This window comes from Mesoplodon mirus (assembly GCF_964341445.2).
Source record: "Mesoplodon mirus genome assembly, chromosome: 17".
NCBI classification, from domain to species: Eukaryota; Metazoa; Chordata; class Mammalia; order Artiodactyla; family Ziphiidae; genus Mesoplodon; species Mesoplodon mirus.
Window position 1 is genome coordinate 23,717,381 of NC_138993.1, and position 26,315 is coordinate 23,743,695.

A 26,315-nucleotide genomic window follows, 5' to 3' on the forward strand; every position below is an offset into this window, starting at 1 on the left:
CATCTTTCTTAGCATCCTCCCAGGTGAGCACCTTTCTTCCAGCACCACAACCAACCATATTCCTCATAAGCTTTGGGTGTGGGGCTCAAAAGGTAGGACATTATCTTCTCAGAAGGGAGATCCAACAAGTGGGACCTTCTGAACCAACTTAGATTTATTTGTTCTTTTGTGCCTTGTAACATTCACCTGACAGTTAGCTTTCAAAATCCTCTATTGGAAACAAGGTACTTCTGAAATTTTTGATGTAGGGATGCAGCTCAGAATTATAAGTGGCCTCCTTGATATTCTGCATCAGTAGCTAAGGTTTACACAGCAAATATCTGTGCCCATCAAGAAAAAGGTCTAACATAAAAGCGATGCAAGAAGTTCAAAAGGATAAAAGCTCCATTGGAAACAATGGGAAGGTTAATACAGGCCAAGTTAGGTCGACCACAAACCTCTGTGCCTTAAGAGGGCTATGCTATCGCCCACCCTAGTTTCATTTGATTTTTTTCTTCTTTTAAGCCTACCTAACAATTCTTAACTTAGAACCATAGGGCTGCTTAGAGTACATGAATTGGGGCCCGGATTTACAGAGGTCAAGAAGCTTCTTTATGATTAAGTGAATGAACCCAGCAACATCAGCATTGGCTTACCCAAGTCTTCCTGCCAACCATGCACCCTCGTCCCTCCCAAAGAAAAGTAGATCAGATATCACAGCCAGTACTGAGAGTTTTCAGAATCTCATAAGAACTTTTACATCTTCTATGTTAATAGTTGCAGAGAGAAGATGATAATAATCATCAATGAGGTTTTTTTTCTTCTCGTAATATTGCAGCATCTTCCTTTCAAATCAGTGTTAGCATATTCCTTGTCAAGCAAGTTAATACTCCATCTCAACCAACTCCTTTTTAAAGTGTTGACAAAGTCATTGTATGATTTGAATGAGAGAAGAGGTTAACATTTAGAAATTAGATAAAGGTATTTTTAAATTTTGACTTTCTGTGAGCTCTGGTGACTTATTTTTAACACAAAAAAATCACTAGTGATGTAACTATTAAATGTAACTAACGTAATTTGTATGATGATCTGACTCACTATTAATCTCATTTTCTGCATATTTGTGTAGTCTTAAAACCATTAAGGCCATAGAAAGGTTGGACTTGAGATCCATTCTTTGGGGCTATTTCTTCTTCTGCTGAGAATGTATCTTCACCTGCCAGGGGGAAGATGTGTGCATGAATCCTCTTACCCATGTCAAGGTCAATTATAGCTGTGTAGAATGAACCCAGCTGTAGCAGGTTGGTAAGTCCAAGTTTGAAGAGGACACAAAGTGACTGAGTTAGGCAAGAACCAGAAGATTTGGGGCCAAGTTTAATGCTATTGTTTGATGGGGAAGTTGAGAGCAAGGAGGCCATGGAAAGGTCCAGTCCAGTAGCTGCTGAGATGTTATGGTCCAGAAGCCCTGTGTGCCCAGTGTCCCGTCTGTGTTGGTTTGTGTATTTTCAATATGCACAGTAGGGGGCTTGCAAAATATGTTCACCCAGTGACAGAGGACCTGAATCCTCTGGTCACTTGTCCCCTTCCACTGTTCTTGGGATTTCTCTGGGATGTTCTAATTCAAAGGAAGCTTTTACTTTGAAAGCTTCAAAAGTCATTTTACTCTACAGATTATATATAGAATGAGAGGCTTGCTGACTCTTAGCTCCCATTGCTCTTAAGCCACTGAACTTGTTCTTGCTAGTAAAATGTATGTGAATTGGAGAGATTATTTCTAGGTATGGTGTTTGTATTAGATGTTATTCTTTTATTCATTCCTATTCAACAAATATGCACTAAATACTCACTAGATGCCAGGGGTATATGGGTGAACCACCTGTTCAGAGCTTGTGCAAAGCCTTGGTCCTGAGGGATCAGAGCCCTGTGCTTTGGGCCCTGAGTGGAACCAGAAACACAGGTAGTGCTGAGGGCCGTGTTCTTGTCCTGCCTGAGGCTCTCTGGGAGATGGTTCTATGACAACCTGCCTTGGCTGAGGCTCTTTTGGTTGAATCTCTAAGTAAGGCAGCACAAGGCAAGGCCTCCTGTTGAGTAGTATAGCCTGGAGGGAAGAAATGAGATAAACCTCAAAGTCAACAGTTTTACAAAACAAACAATTCTGCAAATATCCACATCTGCCCCAAATTCCTTCTACTTTGTAGGGTAGAAACAATTATGTTCAGCACACTCAGATTGTATACTTTTTCAGGATATGAAGTATATTTTTCTTCTACTGCATTTCCCATTTAATAAGTTAATAAATAGTCATTGATTAACACAACAGATTATTTGGAGAGAGACTTGAGCCATGTGGAATCTTCACATGAATTGCTTATCTTCAATATCAAAACTTTCTTCAAATAGAAACAGATATATTCAATCTCTCTCTGTTTCTAAAGTGTAGTCTGCAGACCACACACTACAGAATCATTTGGCTGAGGCCACATTAATAATGCTTTTTAAAAATGCAGATTTCTGACTCTGTTCCAAAGAACTTCTGAGTCAGAAACAGAGAGTGAGGCCTGGAGGTCTTTATTTTAATAACATAGACAGGTGGGTTTTACGTGCTCTAAATGTTGCATATCTCTGTTTCTGGTTTCATTGGCCTCTATGCAATTTTACTCTACAAACAAAGCTAGCAGATGATGCCTCTGTAACCCTTCAGGACAAGCATGGGGACCAGCCTAAACCCTGGCTCTGCCATTTACTAGTTGCATGACCCTGGTCAAGTTATTTAACTTACTTATGTCTCAATCTCCATTTCTGTAAAATGTGGGTTATAAAGGCACCATGTAGAGGTATTTGAGTTTTAAATAAGACAATACATGTAGAGAACTTTGAGCTATTCCTGGCACGTAGGAAGCCCTAATAAAAGGTAGCTATTGTTGTTATTGTTCTTGATATTAAATCGTTTGCAAAAACCATGTTTTCCTTTTGTGCAAATACAGCAACAATACTAATAATACTAATACTAATACTAATAAGGTAGATGTGCTAATGCCAAGTGTGTGTTTACAGGAGAAAGGACCTGTTGGAGTTAGAAGAGTGTAATAAGGGGGAACCGCGGAGACTGAACACATCTCCTGGAAGAAAAGAGATTTAATAATAACTACACCTTTCTGTAGGTTGTTGCTTATGGTCTGTGAAAGTTTTTCACAGCCATTCTTTCATTTGTGGTTCATAAAATCCCATGAGGTTGGTGGAAGAAGAGAGATGGCAGAGAATGGGGTGAAGGTGCATGGTCTTTGGGGGTGATGGTCCTAACTGACATTTACTATCTGTATGAACTTCTTCAAGTCACATAACCTGTCTGAGCTGCAGTTTCCCACAACAGTAAAGTGGGGGAGAAAATGAAATATTCTATTTAGAGCTCATAGCACAATGTTGGAAACATGGTAAATACTCAATAAATATAAATATTATTGCTGTGAGTCAAGCAAGCCTTTGAATCTGCACAACCAGCAATGGGCTGAGCTGTGGTTTGAGCCCGGACCATCTGCCTAAGCCCATTGCCAGTTCTACTAGATCAAGTTCTTGCAAATCTCAGAGAGTTGTTGACATTTTATAACAAACCATACTCCAATTTCTTTAAGTCCTCTTAATTTCCCCATAAAACCTTGCTTTTTATTGTCAGAGATAATCATTTTTAAATTGATTTGCCAACCATGCTGATAAAATATCAGGCTGACAGAGGCCATTCTACTTGAATTATTTATCTGGAAACTTGACTTCCAGCTGCAGCATACAAGTCCCTTCCTTAGACGCCTGGTTCAGGTCAGGTAGTTAAACTCACCAAGCAGCTGCTGTTGCTGAAGCCCATGAACATAGCAGGTCTGCAGGGCCACCCACTGGGCCCTGGCATCGTAAATCCTCATGATGCTGTAAAAGTAGCGCTGCTGCCCTTGGGTTAGGTCCTGTCAGAGCAGAGCAGGCGATTTTGATGAGTCGGTGGAATTCGATAGGATTAGAGTGTGATGTATTCAAAGCTGACTTCCACAGAAATAAGATGCTTCTCTCTCTCTGTCTCTCTCACCTCCCTTAGTTTACTTAAACAGTCTTCCACTGACATGTGTAGTGGTGAAAATGAATTAAAAAAAGGTTCTAGGTAAGTAAGTCAAAGTATTGGGCTGAGGGAGATCCAAGGATTTTCAATATCTGATAACTGTACTGATCTATTATAATCCTTATTGAGGAAGGTAGGCTATGAGAATATATACAGGGCCTGAAGTGTGCCAGGCTCTGGAGGGTAAAGGAGAACTTTGCACTGAGAGTTCTCAGTGAGCAGTGGTGGGGGAGAGATCTAGGTAGATAAGTAGATGGGTAATGTGATAAGGGTGCAAGGTCATTAGTGAAAAGGTGCTATGAAAACAGAAGGAAAACAAGCTCTGTGTTAGCAGTCAAGGAAGCTTCCTGAAAGAGATGACCAACACATCTGAGTCTTCCAGGTGAAGAGTGATTCCCTAAAGGGACTAGAATACTGGTTCTCAAAGGGCATCAGCATCACCTAGGAATCTGTTAGAAATGCAGATTCTCAGGTCTCACCCCAGACCTACAGAATCAGAAACTCTTGGGGATGGGGCCCAGCCCTCTGGTGCCCTCCAGGTGCTTTTGATACACGCACAGTAAAATTTGGGAACCACTGGACCAGAAGGAAAAGAAATGCTGATTAGAGGGAGAAAGTGGTACAGATTTTCTTATGGGACACAAAATATCTGAATATATTGGGAACTAGACATTCGGCATTTTTTTACTTTAATCATCATATAAAGTCTGAGCTGGAAAAGCCTCTAGAGTAAGTAAGGCAGGGGAAGATCATGGAAGCCTTTTCTGCTATACTAAGGGTTTAAAGATTACCTTTTATATGAGGAACATTGGTCCTTATTTAAAGCAGTGGTTATCAACACGAGTGATTTTGACCCTGAAGGGATGTTTGGCAATGTCTGGAGAAATTTTTGGTTGTCACAAATGGTGGGAGGGAGGATGGATGCTACTGGCATTCAGTTGGAGAGGGGCCAGGGAGGCTGCTGAATAGACTACGGAGCATGAGACAGCCTCCCAGTCCCCTGCAACCAAGAATTACTTAGCCCCAAATGCCATTCTTTTTTTTTTTTTTAATTGGAGTATAATTCCTTTACAGTGGTGTGTTAGTTTCTACTTTATAACAAAGTGAATCAGTTATACCTATACATATGTTCCCATATCTCTTCCCTCTTGTGTCTCCCTCCCTCCCACCCTCCCTATCCCACCCCTCTAGGTGGTCACAAAGCACCGAGATGATCTCCCTGTGCTGTGCGGCTGCTTCCCACTAGCTATCTATTTTACGTTTGGTAGTGGATGGACCTAGAGTCTGTCATACAGAGTGAAGTAAGTCAGAAAGAGAAAGACAAATACCGTATGCTAACACATATATATGGAATCTAAGAAAAAAAAAAGTCACGAAGAACCTAGGGGTAAGACAGGAATAAAGACATAGACCTACTAGAGAATGGACTTGAGGATATGGGAAGGGGGAAGGGTAAGCTGTGACAAAGTGAGAGAGTGGCATGGACATATATACAAATGCCATTCTTTAAGCTGACCATATCTGCATTTTACAAAGATTGCTCTGGCCCTGCTGTGGACAATGGCCTCAAGGGAAGACAAACCACTGGTAGGGAGACCATTTAGGAAGCTACCATCTAGTGCTAGGGAGGAACAAGAAGGGCTGGACTACAATTACTTTTATATACCCGATATACCATAAGTGCTCACTATATTGAGATGGGGAAACAGAGATAGTGGCATCAACATTTTAGAAAAATCAAGATAAAATAAGTTCCCCTTAGGCTAAAAAATTCAAAACAATGACAGAATTTCAAAACTAGTTGATAACCATGTAATACAAACTAAACTGAAGATAAATATATATAAGCTAAGTGAATTTTATCTGCTAGAAATTTTATGTGAAGTTGACATCTGTGAGTCAGATTTTTTTGGCGTCTAGAGACCTTAAACTTGATATTAAAAATATGTTCAGAGGGAAAGTAGCTGAGCCAAGTACTTCACACTTTGAGACATCATTTCAGCTTTACACTTTCTGAATTAGATGTTTTAAAAGATAATATATTTGAAGAAGAGAATAGATCCCTAAGTAAGACTTTTCAAATAATTGAGAACAATATAACAGGAAAATTGCAAGCCATTTCAAGGGCAAAGCTCCAAAGTGCAATGGGAGTTTCCATTATATAAAATAAAGCTTTAAAATTTATGGTTTCTTTTTTACAAGGGAAAAAAAATGCCTAGTTCTCTTCTTTAGCAGAACTCAACTTCCTAAATGAGTAGTAACACATAACATTTTTAATATTCTTACTCTGTTGCTTAGCCTTCCTTGAGGAGAAGGAAGAGCTCCTGAAGTGGGATAGGTGCAGAATTAGATCATCCAAGCGCTCATTCATTCTCTCACACACATGGTCGACATGCACCGAGGGCCTCTGTTGGGCCCAATGTTTTCCCTAATGTGGGATAAACAGAGAGCCAAGAAGTCCTCAGCCCTTGAAGAAGAGACAGAGAAGGTCCCTCCATCTGTGAATAATATGCTTGTACCTTCAACAGTGAAATATCAGAGACAGAGTGAGGGACTCGAATGCAAGGAATCTGTGGAACATTCCATAGATTTGTTGTCTTTTCTGTTTTCCTCCCATCTTCATCCTGTACCTCCAAGGAACAACAAAGCATAACATAAAATTTCATTTTGTTCAACCAATTTGGGGGATGTACCTAAGTAAGTAAGCAGGCAAATAAGTAAATAAACAAATGGATAAATATTATTTATTTCAAGGGATAAGACATTTTCTCAAATGTTTGCATGGAATTAGACCTCACCAGACTTCTTAGTCCTCCACTTTTCCCAATTCTCACCCTTTACTTATCAAAGGAATAATTCAGAGCCCTTTGTCTTTCTGCTTCACTCTGCCTTTGGAACAGGTGGGTTGTAGAACCACACCAGATCATAACAGTTATTTCTTGATAATTTTAAAGAATAATTGCTTCATCCGATTCTAAAAGTAATATATGTCATTTTTGAAAATTTGGAAAAATTTAAAAATTGAAGAGGAAATAAGATCATCCATAAGTTAACAGTGCATAGCTATTGTTGGCATTTGATTGATTCCATTTTATAATTTTTCCCCGTGTACATTGTGTGTGATTTTAGAACAGGGAGATCATTCTCTATGTGTTACGCACCTTCCCAGAACATTAAATATCCTTTGAAAATATGATTTATCTTGATAGTATCTTTACATGACTCTCCATTTCTTGCACATTCAGATTTGCAATTTTCCAGCCTTGTACTATAAAAGAAGCTATTAAATCTAGCCATGCTTCTAACCTGACAAAGATACAGAATGAAGGAGCCACATCTGCTATGAGTAAGTCTCGTTTCCTTTCCATGTAATTTAGGGTTTAGAATCTGAGGTGTAGAGCATAATTAAAAAATTAACAATCAAGGAAGAATGGACATATTGGAATAGGGTTGCTAAGGCAGAGTGGAAACCCCTAGCATTTTCTCCTCTGCTCACTCCTTTGCCCTTCTCAACAACGCCTACTTCATCGGGTTGATTACCTGAGAGGTTTTTAAAAATTTATTTTATTGAAGTATAGTTGATTTACAATGTTCTGTTAATTTTTGCAGTGCAACAAAGTGCAACAAAGTGATTCAGTTATACATATATATACATTCTTTTTCCTATTCTTTTCCATTATGGTTTATCCCAAGGTATTAAATATAGTTCCCTGTGCTATACAGTAGGACCTTGTTGTTTATCCATTCTATATATAATATTATTAACTGAGATTTGAATACAGAATGCTCTCATTAGGCCAGTTCCTCTTCTCTCTGCTACCCTATTGAATGCACTTAAGAAGGATTTTAATGCATGAGAAAACTCTGGTTCTGAGTTCACAGAGCTAATTGCTCAGATCTTCCAGAAGAGAAATTTATTAGGAAAACAACAGTCAACATCTTTGTGTGTCTTGTCTCCACGATATAAACTTATAAATTAAACTATAAATACTGCTTTCCTTCAACGTGCACTCCAGAAACCATACCAACCAAGATATACTCTTTTAATATTGTCCATGATAGAAGCCTACACTCTATCCTGTAATCAAATCATCTCAGTATGCCTCTTACCATTTTCCAGATCTGTAGAGCAGAACATAAATATTTTTCAAAGCTGGGAAGATTTCTTCTCTCCTCAAATAGCATAAGGAAATGATCTTTCTTGGGGCAACAATTCATGTGTGATTTTCTTGGACTGTTGCTGAGGAAATCCATCTTACCTATTCAAGTGGTCTGTACTTGATAAAGTTTGATTAAAATGCTTGCAGAACTCAGGGAGGAAAAATCTACAAAAACAAACTTATACCTGAAGCAAAGAGACAGATTTTCTTAAAAGAAACTTAGCCTATATTGTAATCTCCCCTTTTTTAAAAGCTGGTATTCATATTCAATATAGTTTTCTTGCAAGGTCCCTTTCTTCATGCAGTGGTGGTGGTAAAATTCAGTTTGTTGATAAGCTGATATCCAAACAATGTCATGTGATGAAGCAAAGAGCTGGGGAAGTTTGGCTGCATGCCTTTCCCTGCTTCTGGACAGCGTGCAACTGCACAGTTTAATCGTTTTTCTTCCAAACTTCGTATCTAATCGTCAACTTTTAAATCTACCATATCTGCATTATATGCAGACATGGGGGAGAAAAGTGCATGGAGACAGAGAGGATGAATATTAAAGGTCAAGAAATCCATCAGGGCAACAGGCCATTACATGTGTTCTTCTCAGATTTGGAGTCAGTAACCGCCATCCCCATTGCTCAGAATGATGAAGGAATAATTCCTAAATATAGAGGTACAGGCATACATTTGACTGTGGTAATCTATGGAGTTGTCTCATATATTAAGATATTGTTCCTTTCTTAATTTTTGGAGGAGTATGATATTCTCCATGTTTGATCTTGAATAGAGGCCGCATGATAATGAACTTATGGCACAAGATTCTTGCTCACACTGATGTCATCAGCATAAGCCTCATTTTAACCTGACTCATGAGAGCAATCTTATCCCTTCCTCTGGGCTAGAGTTATTATTACAGACTTCTTTCTTTCTTGAGAATCCTCTCTCTGAATGCTACATTATCTGCAAAAATGAAGAGTTCCTAGGGAAAATGGAGAAGAAATACCAAAAGAAAACCACAAATTCAAAATTCTTAGTAGACTAAGGAAAGAAAAATATAGGGAGATAAAAGCGATGAACTGTATAGCTTAAAAAAGAAAGGACTCAACACAAAAAAAAGTTTGCATTTTTTTCCAATAATTTAAATGCAGACCTTCTGGGGAATAAAAGTGGCACAAGTAAGTGTCTGTAAATGCCAGTGAATACCACAAAACATCTCAGATCTGGATCTCAGAGGTTGGTGATTCTCTACTGAGAGATAAAGAACAGTTGTCTGCAGAGTTGGCATTGTCAGTTGAGTCTCCCTTGAATGTTTTTCCAGGATATGATGAAATGCCTTCTAGAGCAAACCACATCTGCTGATTGTTACACACACATGCTGATTCATAATAGCATGCATTACTTCCTGCTCAGTCAGGAAAATAGAAACAGATCTAGCTGTTTGACAGAGAGGGAATTGAACATAAGGAATATAAAAGTTTTGGAATGGGCTGTACAGGAGCAAAACAAGAAAGGTTAGCTTATCCAAAGATTGGCAATTGCACTAAACTACTACCACACCAAGAGCTGGGGCACAAAAGCGAAAATGATTTCACCCAGAGTCCATGAACACTGTGCCATCAAGGCTGCTTCTTTTGGGACACTGCTGTCTGAGTAGCACCCCAGGACCTGGTACACACCTGCTATTCTTGCTTCTGTGTTCTTTCCAAAACTTTAAATATTACTGTTTCTATCACCACTGTTACTGCCTGGCTGCTACTATTGCTGATGCCGCCACTGTTACAGATGCAAGCAAAAACCATTCTCCTTCTCCTTTCCCCCAGCCTTCCATATCCTGCATCCCATTGGATGCCACCTCCTGAGGAATTCTGCAAAATGCATTTTGCAGTCTTCCCACTACTGTGGTAAAGAGAAGGATATAGAAGGGTAAGCATGAAGCTGAGTGATAATGGACACCACATACAGTCAGTGTTTGCCTAATACCACTAAAGTTTGGAATTTTATAAGAAAAGACAAAATAAAAGATAATTAACTAGTTCTATAGATGGTATCAAAGAATGAGGTATAAATGTTGGGACAATAACTTAAGACTTAGGAATGATGAAAAAATGTATATCATAAATTTTGGACAAAGAAATTGTCTTCCCAATGACTAGCTAGACTTTTCAAAGAGAATTAAAACTGACTACAAAAAAAAAGTAGTAACACCCATCATATAATTACTATAGAAAATATAATTTTGACTAATGATGAAGGTGCATACTATTTCATAGATGAAACATTGGTACAGCAATGGGACACAATGCTTAAGACATTGGTATGTTGTCTACATTCCAGTGCTTAGAACATGGGCCATAAAGTGTTTTTATAGAATAGTAGGGTAGATATGACCTCATGGGCATTACCAAGTGAGAAAAAGGGACCCATGATTGGAATCCAAGATGAGATTAAACCCTAATTCAAAGAATCCAGTCTGCTAGAACAAGAGGCAGAGTATCACTGTATATTACAGAGATAAGTACTTCCCAGGAAAGCAATGAACCCATGCTCATATCCTGCTCCTGCTTCTTCTTCAGGATCCTTTTAGCTGCAGGGCTAATTCTGCCAGGGGATAACTCTGCCAGGCACAGATGTCCTCCCTTGGCTACCCCAAGCCCTCAGAGGGCATCAGTGAACCATAATTAAGTGAAAGAAGTATCCTTCCCCCCACTCGGTGCTGCTGTTTATCACTTGGACTCCGGAGTGTTTCCATTCAGAGCTTTCACAGTCTTTGTTGGACTTTCTTTCACAAAGAGCTGTGTAGTCCATTGGGCGCAATCCTGTTTGGAGGGGTTTTTCATGGAGGCTGATTATTCCTCTGTTATCTTTTATTTTTTTCTTGCCATCTCTTCACAGAAAACTCCTGTTTCTCCAAGATCCCCAAACCAAAGCTCTTACACATACCGACCACTTTAGGGTCACTGGTCTCAAAAGCAAGAAAACTAAGAATCCCGGTTTAAGCTGTAAGAGCCACTTTCAGTGAGTGAAAACTACTTTGGACACTTAAAAGCAGTGATTAGCAGCAAAGGAAAAGCTGGGTATGGTCATATATGTGCCAAGGACTTTGGGAAAACAGATTCATAAAGTTCAGAAAATAATCTAAAATGGGATAGAACTCAAGGAAATACCCAGAGATTTAACTTTGACTCTATAATCCCAAATAACTCTATGGAATAAAAAGATAAGAGGTCAAAAGGAACTAGAGTAGGTGCCCTGGGTACCTGTAGACAATTCTAGACTCAAGGGCATGTTATTTTTAAAAATTCTAAGCATTTACAAAAATGTCTTTTTCACTGGGGATTAGGGCTGGTCCTCTGAAAACAGATCCTATGGCATAGCTATTAAATAGTAGAGCCAGGACTCAAACCCATGGTTACCTGAAGTTTATGATTTCTCCCCTTGGACTCCGGAACTAAAAGGGAATTCAAGCAACATATATGTTGCTGTAATAGAAAATTATTCCTCTTATCCAGCCATTACCCACGGACAAAATTCATGCATCTTGATTCTTTCTGTCCTTGGGGTATATTTCATTTCCATCTTGAATACTACTTGGTTGAACAAGGGAAGGCTTTAGTTTCACAAAGACTTATGGCCATAATTCTGGAGCAGGATATTAGTCTTATTATACCGCATCATTGACCTTCTAATAAGGCTCCTGGAAAGGCTTCATGGAAATAGGTGTCTAGCTGGCCAGTCCCATCAGCCCTCAAACCTGCCCAGTCATTTCCCAGTTCATAGAAGATGTGGGTGTAAAGCTTATGTCCTTACCCAGGAAAACACTCTCTGCATGTATTCTGATTTTTTAAAAAGTGGACTGAATAAAAATACCATCTATCACTTGACAGTGAATTAGTAGAGCAACTTTCATTGAGATATAATTAACATATAATATTAGTTTCAGTGTACAACATAATGATTCTATATTTGTATGTATTGCAAAATAATCACTACAATAAGTCTCATTAATATCCATCTTTATAAACATTTAGAAGATGAATACTGGCAGCTATGTTTTGAACAGTCAGTTCCTTTTTTGTTGTTGTTAATAAGGATAGGATTCTGAGACTTTTAGATGTTGTAGACTTGGTATTTCTGCAATTAACAAGGTGCCTTGTGAAATCGTCATGGACAGATAAGTACAATTTGAAACTTGTTAAAAAGTAATACTAGAGGGACCAATTAAAGGGTCAGTGACAACCTAGATAGGGTTTTGGTGACATGCCCTGATCTATTCCACAGTTTTACCAAGGTCTTGAATGAAGACATAGTAGGCAATCTTATTAAGTTTTCAGATAACAAAGATCTAGTTTCCAAATGACAGAAATCTATTCAACAGGTGGGATAGAAAACATAGTGGATGGCAGAATCAGGACACAGAAAGATCTTGACAAGTTAAAGTGATGGATTGAATCTAACAGGATAAAATGTAATAACAATAACAACAAAAATTATATTCTGCATCAGAGTTTGATTTCTAGTTGGAAAAACACAGAAATAGAATTTGGAGTTTAGTAGCAGTTTAGGCATGGGGAAGTAAATGCAGAATGAGGCTGCTAGAGGGATTCATGAGTGTGTAGGCTACATCAACAGAAGTATAGTTTCTAAAATAAGGGAGAAATTGGGATTGCCCTGGTGCGCTTTGTGCTGCAGTGTGGTGTCCAACAAGGGATATAGGCAAGGTGGAGTGTGTGGCTAAAACAGAGGTGCTGTGTCATAGGATGAGCTGGCACATGCATAAGAGCTATCGAATCTGGAAAAGATCTATGGCAGAAGGGGGTGGGGTGGGCAATAAAGCCTCACAAAATATTTGAAGGGCTCATGTGTTAAAAACAATTTCTGGACAGCCATCCCCCGCCTTTGCAGGAGACCCTCCAACACTAGCAGATTAAAAGTTAAAGAGAAGGGAGGGACCTTCAAGATGGCGGAAGAGTAAGACATGGAGATCACTGTCCTCCCCACAAACACATCAAAAATACATCTACATGAGGAACAATTCCTGCAGAACACCTACTGAACTCTGGCAGAAGACCTCAGACTTCCCAAAAGTCAAGAAACTCCCCACGTACTTGGGTAGGGCAAAAGAAAAAAGAAAAAACAGAGACAAAAGAATAGGGACAGGACCTCCACCTCTGGGAGGGAGCTGTGAAGGAGGAAAGGTTTCCACACACTAGGAAGCCCCTTCACTGGCTGTGACGGGGTGGGCAGGAGGGAAGCTTCAGAGCCACGGAGGAGAACACAGCAAGAGGGGTGCAGAGGGCAAAGCAGAGAGATTCCCACACAGAGGATCGGTGCCGACCAACACTCACCAGCCCGAGAGGCTTGTCTGCTCACCCGCCAGGACGGGTGGGGGCTGGGAGCTGAGGCTCGGGCTTCGGAGGTTGGATCCCAGGGAGAGGACTGGGGTTGGCGGCATCAACACAGCCCGGGGTGGGGGAGCTAGTGCACCACAGCTAGCCGGGAGGGAGTCCGGGAAAAAGTCTGGACCTGCCTAGGAGGCAAGAGACCATTGTTTCGGGGTGCGCGAGGAGAGGGGATTCAGAGCACTGCCTAAACGAGCTCCAGAGAAGGGTGCCAGCTGTGGCTATCAGCGCAGACACCAGAGACGGGCATGAGACGCTAAGGCTACTGCTGCAGCCACCAAGAAGCCTGTGTGCAAGCACAGGTCACTGTCCACACCTCCCCTCCTGGGAGCCTGTGCAGCCTGCCACTGCCAGGGTCCTGTGATCCAGGGACAACTTCCCCGGGAGAACACACAGCGTGCCTCAGGCTGTTGCAATGTCACTTTGGCCTCTGCCGCTGCAGGCTTGCCCTGCATTCTGTACCCCTCCCTCCCCTCAGCGTGAGTGAGCCAGAACCCCCTAATCAGCTGCTACTTTAACCCTGTTCTGTCCGGGTGGGGAATAGGTGACCTCAAGCGACCTACATGCAGAGGCGGGGCCAAACCCAAAGCTGAACCCCAGGAGCTGTGCGAACAAAGAAGAGAAAGGGAAATCTCTCCCAGCAGCCTCAGGAGCAGCGGGTTAAATCTCTACAATCGACTTGATGTACCCTGCATCTCTGGAATACCTGAACAGAAAATGAATCATCCCAAAATTGAGGTGGTGGACTTTGAGAGCAACTTGGGGTTTGCTTTCTGCATCTAATTTGTTTTTGGTTTTATGTTTATCTTAGTTTAGTATTTAGAGCTTATCATCATTAGTAGATTTGTTTATTGATTTTGTTGCTCTTTTCCTTTTTTAAAAAATATATATGTATATATTTTTCCTTCTTCTCTTTCTGTGAGTGTGTAAGCATATGCTTCTTTGTGTGATTTTGTCTGTATAGCTTTGCTTTTACTATTTGTCCTAGGGTTCTGTCTGTCCGTTTTTAGTATACTTTTTAGCGCTTGTTCTCATTGGTGGATTTGTTTTTTGGTTTGGTCGCTCTCTTCTTTCTTTCTTTTTTTAATTACTTTTTAATATTTAATAATTTTTAAATTTTTTATTTTAATAACTGTATTTTTTTTCTTTCTTTTTTTCCTCCCTTTTCTTCTGAGCTGTGTGGCTGACAGGGTCTTGGTATTCCGTCCGAGTGTCAGGCCTGAGCCTCTGAGGTGGGAGAGCCGAGTTCAGGACATTGGTCCACCAGAGACTTCCCAGCCCCACGTAATATAAAATGGTGAAAGCTTTCACAGAGATCTCCATCTCAATGCTAAAACCCAGCTCCACTCAATGACCAGCAAGCTACAGTGCTGGACAACCTAAGCCAAACAACTAGCAAGACAGGAACACAACCCCACCCATTAGCAGAGAGGTTTCCTAAAATAATAAGGTCACAGAAACCCCAAAACACACCACCGGACATGGTCCTGCCCACCAGAAAGACAAGATCCAGCCTTATCCACCAAAACACAGGCACCAGTCCTTTCCACCAGGAAGCCTACACAACCCACTGAACCAACCATAGCCACTGGGGGCAGACACCAAAAACAAAGGAAACTATGACCCTGCAGCCTGCGAAAAGGAGACCCCAAACACAGTAAGTTAAGCAAAATGAGAAGACAGAGAAACACACAGCAGATGAAGGAGCAAGGTAAAAACCCACCAGACCAAACAAATGAAGAGGAAATAGGCAGTCTACCTGAAAAAGAATTCAGAGTTATGATAGTAAAGATGATCCAAAATCTTGGAAATAGAATGGAGAAAATACAAGAAACGTTTAACAAGGACCTAGAAGAACTAAAGAGCAAACAAACAATGATGAACAACACAATAAATGAAATTAAAACTTGTCTAGAAGGAATTAAGAGCAGAATAACTGAGGCAGAAGAACGTATAAGTGACCTGGAAGATAAAATAGTGGAAATAACTACCGCAGAGCAGAATAAAGAAAGAAGAATGAAAAGAATTGAGGACAGTCTCAGAGACCTCTGGGACAACATTAAACGCACCAACATTCGAATTATAGGGGTCCCAGAAAAAGAAGAGAAAAAGAAAGGGACTGAGAAAATATTTGAAGAGATTATAGTTGAAAATTTCCCTAATATGGGAAAGGAAATAATCAACTCCAGGAAGCACAGAGAGTCCCATACAGGATAAATCTAAGGAGAATCATGCCAAGACACATATTAATCAAACTATCAAAAATTAAATACAAAGAAAGAATATTAAAGCAGCAAGGGAAAAACAGCAAATAACATATGAGGGAATCTCCATAGGGTTAACAGCTGATCTTTCAGCAGAAACTCTGCAAGCCAGAAAGGAGTGGCAGGACGTATTTAAAGTGATGAGAGGGAAAAACCTGCAACCAAGATTACTCTACCCAGCAAGGATCTCATTCAGATTCGACAGAGAAATCAAAAACTTTACAGACAAGCAAAAGCTAAGGGAATTCAGTACCACCAAACCAGTTTTACAACAAATGCTAAAGGAACTTCTCTAGGCAGGAAGCACAAGAGAAGGAAAAGACCTACAATAACAAACCCAAAACAATTAAGAAAATGGTAATAGGAATATACATATCGATAACTGCCTTAAATGTAAATGGATTAAATGCTCCAACCAAAAGACATAGACTGGCTGAATGGATACAAAAACAAGACCTGTATATATGCTGTCTACAAGAGACCCATTTCAGACCTAAGGACACATACAGACTGAAAGTGAGGGGATGGAAAAAGATATTACATGCAAATGGAAATCAAAAGAAAGCTGGAGTAGCAATTCTCATATAAGAGAAAATAGACTTTAAAATAAAGACTATTACAAGAGCCAAAGAAGGACACTACATAATGATCAAGGGATCAATCCAAGAAGAAGGTATAACAATTGTAAATATTTATACACCCAACATAGGAGCACGTCAATACATAAGGCAAATGCTAACAGCCTTAGAAGGGGAAATTGACAGTAACACAATCATAGTAGGGGATTTTAACACCCCACTTTCACCAATGGACATATCATCCAAAATGAAAATAAGAAAACACAAGCTTTAAATGATACATTAAACAAGATGGACTTAATTGATATTTATAGGACATTCCATCCCAAAACAACAGAATACACTTTCTTCTCAGGTGCTCATGGAACATTCTCCAAGATAGATCATATCTTGGGTCACAGATCAAGCCTTGGTAAATTTAAGAAGATTGAAATCATATCAAGTATCTTTTTGGACCACAACACTATGAAACTAGATATCAATTACAGGAAAAAGTCTGTAAAAAATACAAACACATGGAGGCTAAACAATACATTACTAAATAACCAAGAGATCACTGAATAAATCAAAGAGGAAATCAAAAAATAAGTAGAAACAAATGACAATGAAAACATGATGACCCGAAACCTATGGGATGCAGCAAAAGCAGTTCTAAGAGGGAAATTTGTAGCAATACAGTCCTACCTCAAGAAATAAGAAACATCTCAGATAAACAATCTAACCTTACACCTAAAGCAATTAGAGAAAGAAAAACAAAAGAAAACCCCAAAGTTAGTAGAAGGAAAGAAACCATAAAGATCAGATCAGAAATGAAGGAAACAATAGCAAAGATCAATAAAACTAAAAGCTGGTTCTTTGAGAAGATAAACAAAATTGAGAAACCATTAGCCAGACTCATCAAGAAAAAAAGGGAGAAGACTCAAATCAATTAGAATTAGAAATGAAAAGGAAAAGTAACAACTGACACTGCAGAAATACAAAGGATCATGAGAGATTACTACAAACAGCTCTATGCCAATAAAATGGACAACCTGGAAGAAATGTACAAATTCTTAGAAAAGCACAACCTTCTGAGACTGAACCAGGAAGAAATAGAAAATATAAACAGAGCAGTCACAAGCACTGAAATTGAAACTGTGGTTAAAAATCTTCCAAGAAACAAAAGCCCAGGACCAGGTGTCTTCACAGGTGAATTCTATGAAACATTTAGAGAAGAGCTAACATCTATCTTTCTCAAACTCTTGCAAAATATAGCAGAGGGAGGAACACTCCCGAGCTCATTCTACGAGACACCATCACTCTGATACCAAAAGCAGAAAAAGATGTCACAAAGAAAGAAAACTAAGGAGGCAGGAATGTACAGTGGAGAAAGGACAGCCTCTTCAATAAGTGGTGCTGGGAAAACTGGACAGGGACATGTAAAAGTTTGAGATTAGATCATTCCCTAACACCATACACAAAAATAAGCTCAAAATGGATTAAAGACCTAAATGTAAGGCCAGAAACTATCAAACTCTTAGAGGAAAACATAGGTAGAACACTCTATGACATAAATCACAGCAAGATCCTTTTGGACCCACCTCCTAGAGAAATGGAAATAAAAACAAAGATAGACAAATGGGACCTAATGAAACTTCAAAGCTTTTGCACAACAAAGGAAACCATAAACAAGACCAAAAGACAACCCTCAGAATGGGAGAAAATATTTGCAAATGAAGCAACTGCCAAAGGATTAATCTCCAAAATTTATAAACAGCTCATGCAGCTCAATAGCAAAAAAACAAACAACCCAATCCAAAAATGGGCAGGAGACTTAAATAGGCATTTCTCCAAAGAAGATATACAGACTGCCAACAAACACATGAAAGAATGCTCAACATCATTAATCATTAGAGAAATGCAAATCAAAACTACAATGAGATATCATCTCACACCAGTCAGAATGGCCATCATCAAGAAATCTAGAAACAATAAATGCTGGAGAGGGTGTGGAGAAAAGGGAACACTCTTGCACTGCTGGTGGGAATGTGAATTGGTACAGCCACTATGGAGAACAGTATGGAGGTTCCTTAAAAAACTAAAAATAGAACTACCATATGACCCAGCAATCCCACTACTAGGCATATACCCTGAGAAAACCATAATTCAAAAAGAGACATGTACCAAAATGTTCATTGCAGCTCTATTCACAATAGCCCGGAGCTGGAAACAACCTAAATGTCCATCATCGGATGAATGGATAAAGAAGATGTGGCACATATATACAATGGAATATTACTCAGCCATAAAAAGAAACGAAACTGAGCTATTTGTAATGAGGTGGATAGACCTAGAGTCTGTCATACAGAGTGAAGTAAGTCAGAAAGAGAAAGACAAATACCGTATGCTAACACATATATATATGGAATTAAAAAAAAATGTCATGAAGAACCTAGGGGTAAAACGGGAATAAAGACACAGACCTACTTGAGAATGGACTTGAGGATATGGGGAGGGGGAAGGGTAAGCTGTGACAAAGCGAAAGAGAGGCATGGACATATATACACTACCAAACGTAAGGTAGATAGATAGTGGGAAGCAGCCGCAGAGCACAGGGAGATCAGCTCGGTGCTTTGTGACCGCCTGGAGGAGTGGGATGGGGAGGGTGGGAGGGAGGGAGATGCATGAGGGAAGGGATGTGGGTACAGATGTATATGTATGACTGATTCACTTTGTTATAAAGTAGAAACTAATAAAAAAAAAAAAGAAAACTACAGGCCAGTATCACTGATGAACATAGATGTAAAAATACTCAACAAAATACTAGCAAACAGAATGTGAGGTTCCTTAAAAAACTCAAAATATCACTACCATACGACCCTGCAATTTCACTAGTGGGTATATACCCTGCGAAAACCATAATTCAAAAAGAGTCATGTACCACAATGTTCATTGCGGCACTATTTACAATAGCCAGGATGTGGAAGCAACCTAAGTGTCCATTAACAGATGAATGGATAAAGAAGATGTGGCCCATATATACAATGGAATATTACTCAGCCATAAAATGAAATGAAACTGAGTTATTTGTAGTGAGGTGGATGGACCTGGAGTCTGTCATACAGAGTGAAGTAAGTCAGAAAGAGAAAAACAAATACCGTATGCTAACATATATATATGGAATCTAAAAAAAAAAATGGTCCTAAAGAACATAGGGGCAGGGCAGGAATAAAGATGCAGACATACAGAATGGACTTGAGGACACAGAGAGGGTGAAGGGTAAGCTGGGACGAAGTGAGATAGTGGCGTGGACATACGTACACTACCAAATGGAAAATAAATAGCTAGTAGGAAGCAGCCGTATAGCACAGGGAGATCAGCTCGGTGCTTTGTGTCCACCTAAAGGGGTAGGATAGGGAGGGTGGGAGGGAGACGTAAGAGGGAGGAGATACGGGGATATATGTATATATATATAGCTGATTCACTTTGTTATACAGCAGCAACTAACACACCATTGTAAAGCAATTATACTCCAATAAAGATGTTAAAATATTTTCTGGTTTTATTGAGATACAGTTGACATACATCACTGTAAAAATGTAAGGGCTTCCCTGGTGGCGCAGTGGTTGAGAGTCGGCCTGCCAATGCAGGGGACATGGGTTCGTGCCCCGGTCCGGGAGGATCCAACATGCCGCGGAGCGGCTAGGCCCGTGAGCCGTGGCCGCTGAACCTGCGCCTCCGGAGCCTGTGCTCCGCAACGGGAGAGGCCACAGCGGTGAGAGGCCCGCATACCACAAAAAAAAAAAAAAAGTAAGGTTTACAGCATAATGGTTTGACTTACATGTATTGTGAAATGGTTCTGCAGTAAGTTTAGTTAGCATCCATCATCTCACATAAATACAATAAAAAAAGAAAGCAAGAAAATGTTTTTTCTTGTGATGCGATCTTTTAGGATTTACTCTCTTAGCAACTTTCATATATGGCAAATAGCAGTGTTAACAGTAGTCATCATGCTGTACATTACATCCCTAATACTTCTTTATCTTGTAACGGGAAGTTTGTACATTTGAACCACCTTTCTCTAATCCCCCTATCCCTGCCCCCAGCCTCTGTAACCACAAATCTGATCTCTTTTTCTATGCGTTTGGTTGGGATTTTTTGGTAACTGTGTTTTTGTTTTGGTTTGTTTTCAGAGTCCACAGATAAGTGAGGTCGTACAGTATTTGTCTTTCTCTGTCTGACTTATTTCATTAAACATAATATCCTCGAGGTCCATTCATGTTGTCTCGAATGGCAAGATTTCCTTGTTTGTTTTTTTATGGCTGAATAATATTCCTTTGCATACATATACGTACCACAACTTCTTTATCCATTCATCTGTCAGTGGACACTTAGGTTGTTTTCGTGTCTTGACTGTTGTACATAATGCTGCAGTGAACGTGGGGTGCAGATAGCTTTTCAAGTTAGTGTTTTCTTTTTCTTTGGATAAATACCTAGGAGTGGAATTGCTGTATTATATGGTAGCTCTATTTTTAATTTTTGAGGATCCCCCATACTGTTTTCCATAGTGGCTGTTAAGGAGACAGAGAGGAACATGAGAGACTCTGGAAGATGGCCAAATCAAAAATTAACTTCTACTACACATGGAATATTTCACTGTGGACAGTAGGTGCACACTGAAAGTGAAGGAAGATTCTCTGAGAGAAATGAAGCTTTGTATCCATCTGTGTGGTTACAGGGAATATAGTTTCCTAGGGGACATCCTAAATGCTCGGGTATCCAATGAATTAGCTGGTAATGCTGACTGTATGAGCCACTGAACTCGCAAACAGCAATGTAATACATGGCATCTATTCACAAACCAGAAATAATTCTGTGAATTGTCAAATATGTTAGCTTATGTTATGAAAACTAGAAATCTTAGCGTTAAGTATCACTTAGGATACATTTCAGCTGTAGATAACAGAGATGCCCAGCAAATCTTGGTATAAACAAGCAGGGATTTATTCTTGTCACTGTGCAAGAAGTGAAGCAAGATGGTTGGTGGTATTGGTTCAGGAATTCTGGGCTGGTGTCTCCAATTCTCCAGGTCTTCTCTTCGTGGTCATAACCTGGCTATGTCAATATGTGGCAATCAATCGAAGTCCAGATGTGGCACTGTGGAGAAAGTTTATCTTCCCACAACTTTCTCTTATCAGAGACAAAAGCCATTTCTCAGAAGCTTCTCTGCTAATCTTGCCTAATACCACTAAGGCAGGTGTTATCAGTCAGTTGTTTTGATTACTGCTGAACAAACAACCATAGCATCATCTCAGGGACACACAATAACACACTTTTACTTCTCTCTCATCAGCCAGGGCAGCTGTTCTATGGGTCTCTCCTTCTTACGAGACCTGGGCTACCCAGGGCATATCTCCTTATGGTAGAAGCTCCTGAGGGGCAAGCCTTGGCTTGGAATTAGCACATTCTTCCTTCTGCCGTATTCTAAGTCCAAAATCAATGCGGCAGGAAAGGATACTTTTCTCAAGGAGGTCATGGGGAAGGAGTGAATATTTGCTGAAAGGTAATGTAATCTGCCACAAAAAATCTGGATTTAGGCCAGCTCCTAGACCAGGGGCTGGGTTGACCTCCCTGGAAGCCAAAGGATATTTATCCAATCTTAAATAAACACGGAGGGCTGCTATCCAGAAAGAAAAAAATGTAAATGGCTTTTAGATAGGTTAGGAACAGTGTCAACTGTGTCTGCCACAAAGCAAGGGTTTGATCCCGAGGGAATTTTTATAGTTCTATCCACACCTTAAACTATCAAAATATTCGGAGGTAGTGTGTTTAAACAGATAATTGACTTTTTCTGCTTCACACCTTCAGGGACAGGAAAGAAGATAAGGAAGGAAACTCATTTAGTTTGTGTCTTATATATGCCAAAAACAGTGCTAGGAATTTAAGATAGACTATTTTATTTATTCTTCATAATGCTTTGAGATAAATATTATTAAACTAGTTTATGGAAGAAAAAAATGAGGCTCTGAGAACTTGACAGTTTATATATATCATCCAAGGTAGAGTCAGGATTTATGCTCAGGTTTGTCTGGCACTAGGGCTATAAAACCTTTCTATTATACCATGTTGTCTTTTCTACATTTTCTTCAATTTGTTTAGAGCTATTTCTAGAATATTCTATGTGGATTCTCATAGAGGAAACTGAATTATCCTCAAACAAGATAATTCTTTATATGTGTGAAATCAATAATTCTGTCTCTCTAAGTCATTGCCTCTCCAGGTTAAAAAATAGTTCCTTCAATAATTCCTCTTATTATATGTGTAAGCCCTGTAATGGTCCCATTTTTCACAAGGTCCCTAGGCAGTCAGATGTAGAAGAAAAACTCTTAACCAAAACAATCATGACTCATGGCTGGCTGACTAATCACATAAAGGCAATCGAAATGAAAAAATCATCTAAAAATGATACTTACATGTCTTAAACATATATATATTTTTTTTTTTTTTCCTTTTTGCGGTATGCGGGCCTCTCACTGTTGTGGCCTCTCCCGTTGCGGAGCACAGGCTCCGGATGCGCAGGCCCAGCGGCCATGGCTCACGGGCCCAGCCGCTCCGCGGCATATGGGATCCTCCCAGACCGGGGCACGAACCCGTATCCCCTGCATCGGCAGGCGGACTCTCAACCACTGCGCCACCAGGGAGGCCCCATATATATTCTTAAAGTTAAAATATATAAGTCCATTTTCTAACTTTTTGAGGTAGGGCAAAGCCTTTTATTTTAATACAAGCAGAAATTCTTGGCGGGGGCACTAAAACTCTTATGTTTATTTTAAGGAGTACTTGGAACTGTGCAAAGAGGACTCTTCAATTGTCACAATGACTGGGGGCCACCATAGCATTTAGTGGGTGTGGACCAGAGATACTGAATGTCTCAATGCTGCGCAGTCCTGCAGAAGAAAACAGCTCACCTAAGATGTCAGTAAGACTCTTATTGAGAAGATTTGGGTCATTTAGCAGATGGAATTTCATGTTAACTCAAATAAAACAAGCTCCTAGTAAATTATCTATGATTTCTAATCTTGTTTATTTAAAATTGAGGGACCTCTTGGAAGACACTTGTGAAGCAAATGGGATACAGAATCCTCCTAGCTTTTTCTTTTTAATTTATTTATTATTTTATATTATTTTTTGTTGCATTGGGTCTTCGTTGCTGTGCGCAGGCTTTTTCTAGTTGCAGTGAGTGGGGGCGACTCTTCGTTGCGGTATGTAGGCTTCTCATTGCAGTGGCTTCTCTTGCTGCGGAGCGCGGGCTCTAGGCACGTGGGCTTCAATAGTTGTGGCACACAGGCTCAGTAGTTGTGGCTTGTGGGCTCTAGAGCACAGGCTCAGTAGTTGTGGCACACGGGCTCTGCAGCATGTGGAATCTTCCCGGACCAGGGCTCGAACCCGTGTCTCCTGCATTGGCAGGCGGATTCTTAACCACTGCGCCACCAGGGAAGTCCCCCTCCTAGCTTTTAATTATTTTTTTCCTCTTACCTTTTGCAACTGTCTTACTCATATCTAACTGGGCAGCACATTCTTTTCATTACTCTTTTTTTATTGCTTTCTAAGCATTCAACTTAGTTTTTGTAGAAACTACTCTCGTAATCAGTCTATGTAATATTTAATAAAAGCATACAATTGCAATTAACACATGCAGTACCATCAACGGGTTTCGGAAGTATGCAGTAGACCTGAGAGCATCATTAGTTAACCAGGAGATTCCACAAAAATAAAATTGGTTCAGAGAACTTCCATTAAAATATGTTTCCTGGAATTGCTAACAAAGGCCTAAGGAAAGTCCCTTGCAGCCCAAATTGCAGATGTAATAGACTGAAATCTATTTTATGGTTAAATGTCCACTCAGGTCTGTTGCTTATTTTCCTTCTTTCTCACTCTAACAGGGTCTTCTGCTTTTCTATCCTTTGTTTTGATCTTTTAACCCTTTATCAGTTATGCAATATGTAACCCAAAGAAGAGTAACTTAATGAAATACAGCATTATTAGTATTATTTTTTGAAGGTAATGATAAAGAGATTTCCCTCCTTGTTTACCTCCCTCATATTGCTGCATGTGGATCTAGTGATCCAGTTCCCTCTGAACAGCTCAGCTTGGTGAAGCTGACTTAGCAACTGTTTATGATGTTGCCTTCTATAGTTGTCCCTCTGTCTTTTTCCCAGCACTCTGATCCTTAACTATCAGCACAATCATCAAAACTGTGGCCTCTCACTCCATCTAATGCTGGAGGTTACACCTACTGGGCGTAATCCTCAGGCCTTCCAAAACCCACAGGTGATATTACCTTCTCTGTTTTGCTGGTTTGTCCACAGTTGTGATTTGGGCTCTCTAGTTACTTTGAGATCAGGTTAAAAACAGTCAAGTCCAGAGATTAAAATCTCTGAATCTTGAATCAGAAAAACGTGTGTTTGAAGAATGGTTCCACAATATTCTACCTGTGTAACTTTGGGCAGGTTCCCTAACCTTTCAAAGTTTTAGCTCCCTTATTTGTTAAAAGGTTATTTCAATAGATTCTATATACTAGGGTTGTTCTGAGCATTAAATGAGATAAAGAAGCTTGAGATACAGCAAGTGTCCAATCCATGATCAACTTGCATAGTGCTTACCTGTCACACATGAGTCTAAGAACTTTACATATATCATCCTGTTTAATCCTTACATCAACTTCATGAGCTAAGTGCTGTTAGTCCCATTGAACAGATTAGAAATCTGAGGCACAAAGATTTAATGGCTCAGAGTTATGTAGTTATTAAGTAGTAGTCCCAGGATTTAAACCCAGCCTGGCTGACTCCAGAGTTTGCCCCGTTGGCTGCTATGCTATGCTGACTCTTCATGGGTAGCTCTGACTATGGGTGTTACTGCCCATACCTGCATAACACTGGGAGACCGGAACCTGAAAAAAGACTGAGGTTCCTGTTTGTACATGAAGTCATTCTTCCTGCTCTCTTTTACCACCACCGTGTGCTCCCCTTTCTCCTTTCCTGTGCAGAAGATAAATTTCAAACCTCTTCCCTCTGCCCTGCTCCTCACTAGGAGCTTCCTTTGTCACTCCATGCCTCTAATTTAGCTTTAGCACCTGACAAAGCATAGACTGACACCTTTCTAGGTTATGGCTAATTAAAGGAAGGCTCCATTTGGTTTCTAAATTCCTCCAAACTCTCATTGTGCTCTTCTGGACTACCTTGGTTTATCAGGAGCCTTCAAAACATTTCCTCCTGTACAAGATTCCATGTGAATGACCAGAGCAGATTCTGACAAGCCCAGTTACTTCCAGTGACTCAGATGTTATACTCCTTTTTATACCTTCCTAGAGAGTGTTGGCTCCATTGGAAGCCACATATGGATTAACCATGTTGAATCATACTAAATTCACAGTCAACTAAACCATCAAAGATAATTCCCAAGGATGATCACCTTCTTTCTGTAACGGTAAAATAGATATTTTGCTACTTTTAACCCTGCTGAATTTTCTTATTAATTTTACACTTGCTTTCAACCCTGTCAAAATCATTTTGATTATGGATTATATTATCTTTTATATTTGGTACTTCCAAATGTTTGCACCATCTGACATTCTTATGCACGTGATATTCTTAGCAAAAATCTAGACTTTCATGGCAAACAATCAGCTCATGAGCATCTTAGAAAAGAAGATGGGCGAAGGGGGTCAAAAGGTACAAACTTCTAGTTATAAAATAAATAAGCCATGCGATGTAATGTACAGCATGGTTAACTATAGTTAGTAATACCGTATTGCATATTCAAAAGTTGCTGAGGAAGAAAGACAATAAATAGCATAACCAGGTGAG

General features: G+C 39.8%; 2 protein-coding genes across 2 annotated transcripts in view; one reads left to right on the plus strand and one right to left on the minus strand.

Moving 5' to 3' along the window:
• Positions 1 to 23,335, plus strand: part of LOC309792628 (uncharacterized protein) — a gene marked incomplete at its 5' end in the record, with an annotated part of 112,236 nt that extends 88,901 nt beyond the window's left edge. Inside the window, one exon of the mRNA XM_082602357.1 lies at positions 23,284 to 23,335. The remainder of the gene's footprint in view (positions 1 to 23,283) is intronic.
• FAM216B (family with sequence similarity 216 member B) lies at positions 1,893 to 6,701 on the minus strand (the record flags this gene model as incomplete). The annotated part of the gene is given in 4 exon segments (XM_082602335.1): positions 1,893 to 2,077; positions 3,809 to 3,929; positions 6,598 to 6,668; positions 6,671 to 6,701. Coding segments are annotated over 4 exon segments (408 nt in total).
• Positions 23,336 to 26,315: the final 2,980 nt, after the last annotated feature.